This window comes from Neopelma chrysocephalum, unplaced genomic scaffold, assembly GCF_003984885.1.
Source record: "Neopelma chrysocephalum unplaced genomic scaffold, ASM398488v2 Primary Assembly neopelma1_100, whole genome shotgun sequence".
Lineage (NCBI taxonomy): Eukaryota > Metazoa > Chordata > Aves > Passeriformes > Pipridae > Neopelma > Neopelma chrysocephalum.
The window spans coordinates 2,774,270-2,781,585 of record NW_020897763.1 but is presented as its reverse complement, the minus strand read 5'-3'; the positions used below and the strand labels follow the sequence as shown (position 1 = coordinate 2,781,585).

The 7,316-nt window shown below is 52.5% G+C and overlaps 1 protein-coding gene across 31 annotated transcripts in view; it reads left to right on the top strand.

The window, feature by feature from the left end:
• Nucleotides 1-7,316, top strand: part of NFASC (neurofascin) — an 84,040-nt gene that overhangs the window by 49,374 nt on the left and 27,350 nt on the right. For 24 of the 31 annotated variants that reach the window (XR_003536199.1, XM_027695403.1, XM_027695417.1 and 21 more), the window contains 5 exons: nt 206-403; nt 2,058-2,128; nt 3,086-3,308; nt 5,504-5,619; nt 6,732-6,936. Coding sequence is in view for 30 of the 31 variants with exons in the window: in XM_027695403.1 (XP_027551204.1) it covers nt 206-403; nt 2,058-2,128; nt 3,086-3,308; nt 5,504-5,619; nt 6,732-6,936 (813 nt within the window). In the remaining variant the exon portion in view is untranslated. The remainder of the gene's footprint in view (nt 1-205; nt 404-2,057; nt 2,129-3,085; nt 3,309-5,503; nt 5,620-6,731; nt 6,937-7,316) is intronic. The other 7 variants (XM_027695421.1, XM_027695420.1, XM_027695419.1 and 4 more) reach the window with 1 other exon arrangement.

Genomic DNA, 7,316 nt, shown 5'->3' with positions numbered 1-7,316 from the left:
AACCCTTCACTCAACCCTTCACCCAACCCTTCACCTGGTCCTTCACCCAACCCTTCACCCAGCCCTTCATTGAACCCTTCACCCAACCCTTCATTGAACCCTTCACCCAGCCCTTCACCCAACCCTTCACCCAGCCCTTCACCCAACCCTTCCCTGAACCCTTCACCCAACCCTTCACCCAGCCCTCCCTCTCCTCTCCCCCCAGACTACATTGTGCAGTTCGAGGAGGATCGCTTCCAGCCGGGAATGTGGCACAACCATTCCCGGTACCCCGGGAGCGTCAACTCTGCCGTGCTGAGCCTGGCCCCGTACGTCAACTACCAGTTCCGGGTGATCGCCGTCAACGACGTGGGCAGCAGCGTGCCCAGCGTGCCCTCGGAGCGATACCAGACCAACGGGGCACGTGAGTTACCCCTGGCCCACCCTGCCGGGCTGATCCACCCTGGCCTTGCCACTCCCCGGGAGGGCTCTTCCTTCATGGGGTGTGAGACCCCACAGACCTCGTGGTGCGTGACCCCACAAACCTCGTGGTGCGTGGCCCCACAAACCTCGTGGTGCATGACCCCAGAAAACTCATGGTGTGTGACCCCATAAATCTCGTGGTGCGTGACCCCAGAAACCTCATGGTGTTGAGCCCACAAAACTTGTGGTGTGTGACCCTACAACCCTTGTGGTGCATGACCCCACACACCTTGTAGTGTGTGACCCCAAAAACCTCGTGGGATGTTTCCCCACAAACCTCGTGGTGTAAGACCCCAGAAACCTTGTGGTGTGTGACCCCACAAACCTCGTGGGGTGTGACCCCACAAACCTCATGGGGTGTGACCCCACAACCCTTGTGGTGTATGGTCCCAGTTTAGGTTGGGCATTAGGAAGAGGTTCTTCACAGAGAGCACTGGAGTCACCGTCCCTGGAGGTGTTTAAGGCCAGGCTGGACGTGGCACTCGGTGCCCTGGTCTGGGTGATGAGGTGCTGTTGGCTCAAAGGTTGGACTCCGCAATCTCTGAGGTCCTTTCCAACCTGGTTAATTCTGTGACACACCGGTGAGAGAGTGATTTTGGGCTGGAATTTTCTGTCTCAAACCCTCGAGCCCGTGGCTGACGAGCTGCAGAGCAGCAAAGCTCAAGTGGAAACACTCACGCCAAGGTCACTCCAGTGGAACCTGCTGAAGGAAACCCCTGGTTTCAGCTTAAAGAGGAGCTTTCTAAAGGGAGTTTTTCATCCTTTCTGACCACAGGAAGCTCAGGAGCCTGTTGGAAAATGAGACTCAAGTGTAAACTAAGCACCAGCAAAAGGCACTTTGTTCCAAGGTTGCTCATTCATTGTCAGAGCTGACCAGGAGCCCAGACTGGTGCTGGGAGGGTGGGCAGGCCCTGGCACAGGGTGCCCAGAGAAGCTGTGGCTGCCCCTGGATCCCTGGAAGTGTCCAAGGCCAGGTTGGAGCAACCTGGGACAGTGGAAGGTGCCCCTGCCCATGCCAAGGGGTGGCACTGGGTGATCTTCAAGGTCCCTTCAACCCAAACCATTCCCTGATGTAACCACGCTCCAACCCACAACCCAGACTCGTGTTTTCACTTTGTCTGCTCAGTGCTTTGTTTGTTGGACAATACGCAGGAAAATTCCCACAGGGAATTCTCGGGAAGCTCAGGAGTTCTGCTGCACTCCTCGTTTTCCCCCTCTTTGCCCAGAGGTTCCTGCAGGATCTGCTGGCATCTAGTGTTGGCTCCCGACACTGCTCGGCTTTCCAAGGGATGGGCTCGGCTCCTGGGGCCGCTGCTCAAAGGCTGCCTTTCAAAGATTTAGGACATTTGGGGGGGAAAAAAAAGCAAAAAAAAAGCCTCCTAAATAAATGGCCTGGTTTTTTCAAGAGTACTGAGAGCCTCATGTTCCATTAACCTGAATGGGAACTTCTGGAAAAATCAGGCCATTAACTTCTGCCTTGGAAGTGCTTCTGGCTCGCCCAGTTAAAGGGTTTTTATCCACTCACAGGGTCATTTTTTCAACGTTATAAAATGCCTAATTTTTTATTTTTTTATTTTTTACAATGTGAATCTCAGGTCCTGAAATCAACCCCACGGGAGTTCAAGGTGCAGGGACCCAAAAAAACAACATGGAGATCACCTGGACGGTGAGTTCCCTGATGCCTCTTGGGCCTGGAGTGATGGGATGAGGGGAAACGGCTTCAAAGGGGCAGAGGGCAGGGATAGATGGGATATTGGGAAAAAATTCCTCCCTGGGAGGGTGGGGAGGCCCTGGCACAGGTTGCCCAGAGAAGCTGTGGCTGCCCCATCCCTGGAAGTGTCCAAGGACGGGTTGGATAAACCTGGAGCAACCTGGGCTAGTGGAAGGTGTCCCTGCCCATGGCAGGGGGTGGGATGGGATGATATTTAAGTACCTTCCCAACCCAGGCCAGTCTCTGATGATTCTGCGATGAAATAAAAAGCAGAGGACACAAGAGAGGCCGTTGTTAGTGCCTAGAAGAAGGTTTGTGATAAAAAAAAATCATTTTCAATGATGTAAATCAAACAAAACGTGGTGAATAACAGACAGAATCAGGGAGGATCAACAGAGAGAAGGGTTCTTAGCAGTACAGAGGATTTACAGAGCAGCTCTTGCTCTGCTTCGTGCACCACCAGGTGTCATCCACAAACAAGCCATGAGCTGTGAGGAGGCTTCAAATTGCAGTGGGAATACAGACTGGAATACAAGGATAATATATATAGAATATATTCTGTATTATGCACACATTTGATTTATTATATATAATATATATGTAAGCAACCTGGGCTAGTGGAAGGTGTCCCTGCCCACGACAGGGGGTTGGAACAAGATAAGTTTAAAATCCCTTCCAACCCAAACCATTCCAGGATTTTATGGTCCTGGGAGTATAAGTTTCTTTTTCCTGCCTTGGCTCTGGAGGGCAAGAACCAGGTGTATCCTTGTTCCCACTCCCTTTTGGGAACAGAGATTTGAGATTTTGCTGACGGGACCCGAAACCAGCCCCAGCTGCCGAGCGGAACCTTTGGGGGCTCCTTGGAGCTGTTTTTCTCCCTCTCACTTCCTCTCTCTGTTCCGGTCCATGAAGCCCCTGAATGCAACTCAAGCTTATGGGCCCAACCTCAGGTACATCGTGCGCTGGCGGCGCCGGGACCCGCGGGGCAGTTGGTACAACGAGACGGTGAAGGGCCCCCGGCACGTGGTGTGGAACACCCCCATCTACGTCCCCTACGAGATCAAGGTGCAGGCGGAGAACGACTTCGGCAGAGCCCCCGAGCCCGACACCTACATCGGCTACTCCGGGGAGGACTGTGAGTACCCACCCAGCAGGAGCCCACCCACACCCAAGGCTTTGCCCCCTGTGCCTGGAGCCTTTTTGGCACAAAAATCCCCTCCCGGCTTGGATGGGGCTTGGAGCGACCTGGGATAGCAGAACTGGGATGAGCTTCAGGGTCCCTTCCAACCCAAAGCGTCCCATGATTCCACGACTTGGCCGCTGGCTCCTTGTCATGGTTTGAGTAGCCTCAAAATCCAATTCCTGATTCCTAACCCCCCTCCCACATCTCAACCCCATGTGAGATGGGTTTTCCAGACAAAAACACAAGACTCAACATGGGGGGAAAGGAATATATTACAAAGACTATACACATAAATAAATACTATAATACACTGCATATAATCTTAACTCCATTTCTATCTCTACCATGACAATAATATTTACAATGGGCCAAATCTCTTCTCCCTCCAAATAAAACTCCAGGAGAGAAGAAGAAGAAAAGACCCCTTCCAGTCTCTCAGCCCCTTCCTCGTGGCTTCTACAACATGGCCACTTCTTCCTCAACTACCAGTACCACTGCTTCTTTTCTGGTCTCCAGAGATATGTTTATATTTTGCAGGAGCACTGATTGGGTCAAACCCCAAGGGTCACCACCCCCTGGGGGTTACCACTTTCCTAGTTTCAGGGGGAAAACCTGGCTCAAACCACTACAACACTGTTCTGGGCTCTGCCTGCATGACCCAAGTCACCCCACCCCGCTCCCTCTGCTCTCTGTGACACCCAGGCAGCACTTTGAGGGTGGAAAACCCACAGGATTCCCCTCGGGATGAGCTCTGGCTGCGTCCCAAGAAGTGGCATTAACATTTTGTGCCCCCGAACGGAGTTCATCTCAGAGGAGAGGTTTTATGAATGGCCAAAAGGTCCTTAGTTCACCCTGCACTGGATTCTTGTGGCTCTCTGATAAAGCCTCAGCTAAGCCCCAGCCTGGGCTCCTGTTTGCAACACGTTGGCTCAGCTTATCTTCCTTTAAACCTCTCCCCTGGTCACGCAGAACAGCTCATTTAATTCTCTTTTCACCTTTTTCTGGGCTGCTGGGTTATCACCTCCTGTGCTTGCAGCACCCAAAGCTCTCAACCACGATTATCCTCATCCTGCTGGGATAATGTGGTTTGTTGCCAACTGCTTTATCTCTAAAGGAATATATATTAGTTTGTGGTTTGGGGTCCCTGGCTGTGGGAACATCAGGATTACTGAGAAGGAAAGGGGATAAACCAGGTGAGAACCCACGACCCGAGGCTTGAAGTCAAGGGGCACAAACAGGGCACAGAAATCTGAATTAAAGCTGCAGTTTTGGGGCTGTGGTGGCACAGGCAACACACCTTCCAGCTGGGCACCTCCTGGAGGAAACGGGGAAAGGGGAAGGAAAATGGGTAGAAAATGTGGGAATCAGGGTATGGAAGCAAAGCTGGACCCAGCTGAGAGGTTGTTACTGGGAAAGCTCTGCAAACTCCTGGCTGCACCACCATCTCTGGGCACTGCAAGGGTGGGTTTTTTCTAGTTTCTCTTGAAAATTCTGTGCAATAATTATGGGTTTTGGGAGGATCTGAAAAAGCCACCACGTGTGTGTGTTACATGGAGGCAAACCAGGGAGACCAAAGCTCCTGTATCACAGCCCAGGCACAAATGTGCTCTGCCCGTGCCTGAGGGATGGGACAGGGTAGAAAAACACAAAAAAACCCTCAAAAAATAGCCTCTGTCGTGTCTGAGCTGCAGGTTTCTACACACAGCAGGTGAGCTGTGAACAGGAGGTAAAACCCCAAGTGGATCAACAGCAGGTTCTGGGCAAATTCAGATTAATGGCTGTGGAAATGAGGTAGTTTGGGATCTGACAGTGGCCAAGGTAAGGCAGGAGGGGGCTGGATGTGCTGGATCCTTCACTGGGAGAGGGAGGGAGGGGAGCCAGACCCCTTCCTTGCAGCAGGAAACCCTGCTGTGAACTGGATCAGTGATGGACTGATGGATGAGTGACACAGGACTCGGTTTTTTCCCCCTTCCCATGGAAGGAGGCAGAGCAGTCGTGGGGTTGCAGTGCTGTGATGGGACCCCCAGGGCCAGGGCAGAGGGGTGTCCGTGTGTCCGTGTGTCTGACCCTCCTGGGGGGCCCCAATGCCCACTGGTGCTTTATCCCCCTGTGCTCTATCCCACTGTGCTCTATCCCTGCCCGCCCAGATCCCAAGGCTGCTCCCACGGACGTTAGGATTAGAGTCCTAAACAGCACTGCCGTGGCTCTGACCTGGACCAGAGTGCACCTGGACACCATCCAGGGACAGCTCAAGGAGTACAGAGTGAGCAGCCCCAAACCTCCCTCGGGCACTGACTGTTAACACCTCTAATCAGCTCACGGAATTCCCGGGTGGCTCCAGGGGGGATGGGGATGAGAGGGAACCCTCCTCTGGCCACCAGGACACCTGGGCTGCTCTGGGTGCAGAGCACAGGGGCTGAGCTCTGCTCTGGGGCAGCGAGGAAGGGCTGGTTTGCTCTCTGTGGGGCCTGGGGACATCTCCTGTTGGCTCCTCCGGGGCTGGGATGGCCCTTCCTGGAGCCTTCCTGCAGGATCTGGGGGGGCTCGGAGCAAACAGGGCTGTCCTTGTGCACCCCCAGAGGGGCTGGGGGGGTCCTACCCCTGCAGGAAGGTGGCTCTGGGGGTTTTGTGTCATCCCCAAAGTTCCCATGTGGTCTTTTAATGAACCCCAACCCCGCCAAGCCCAAACCTCATGGGTTGTACTGACTGGTCACTACGGGCAGCCTGGATCCTGCTGTGCTTTGGGGTTTTCTGCTAATATTTGCTATTTACTGCTGGGTTAACTACTAATGTCTATGTACAGAGGATGGACCCTGTTCCAAACAAGCAAAAGTCTGAGCAGGGCCCTCCTCTCAGCATTTCAGACCAAAACCACGTGCCCTGCAAACAGTTCCAGCCCCTCCAATCCAACAATCCTCTGGGCTCTGCTCTCCTGGTTCTGCCTCTGCTCTTCTTCTGCTCCGTTTTCTGAACAAATCTTATTTCTGCACGAAATAAGATTTGCAGTCAGGGCTTTGAATGGGAGACTTTCCCAAATCCAGGCTCTCCTTTGTGCCTGGTCGTGTCCCACCTTCCCTCGTGCTCCGGGTGGAAAAGGAGAATGAATCACTTGATTCCAACACTTGGGAATCAGAGGCAGCTTTTAGTCTGAGCTTGGTGGTTTTGCTCTGTGCCCTTTGGCAAGCACTTAACCCTCTTCTTTGGGTAACACCCCTGACCTGGTGGGTCAGGGTGGAGCTGGTGGGACGTGGAGCTTCACTAATTGCTCTAAAAGCTGCTCTTTGCGAAGTTCTGCTCTTGGTTTATATATATATATTTTAAAAAAAATTGTATTTCCACGGGAAAAGCTTCACTTGCCATGCATGTTTCTTGAAGGCCTATTTCTGGAGGGACAGTAGTTTGCTGAAGAACCTGTGGGTCTCCAGAAAACGGCAGTTTGTGAGTTTTCCTGGAGACAGGAACCGGGGCATAGTGTCCAGGCTGTTCCCTTACAGCAACTACAAACTTGAGATGGTTGTGACCAACGGCCGAGGAGATGGGCCCCGCAGTGAGGTGAAGGAATTCCCCACTCCTGAAGGAGGTACGTTCCCAGGGGGGCTGGGAATGTCCCCGTCCCTCCATCCCGACGGGAAAGGTTCGGGCGGAGAGGTCGATTTTTGGGATCGGCTGAGCAGAACCAGCACGGAATTTTAGCACAGGAAAGAAAATTGGCACGGAATTTTAGCACAGAAAAAACCCAGGAAAGAAAATTAGCATGGAATTTTAGCACAGAAAAAAACCAGGAAAGAAAATTACCCCGGAATTTTAGCCCAGAAAAAACCCAGGAAAGAAATTAGCGCAGAATTTTAGCCCGGAATTTTAGCAGAGAAAATCCAGGAAAGAAATTAGCATGGAATTTTAGCACAGAAAAAACCCAGGAAAGAAAATTAGCACAGAAAAACCCAGGAAATGGATTAGCAT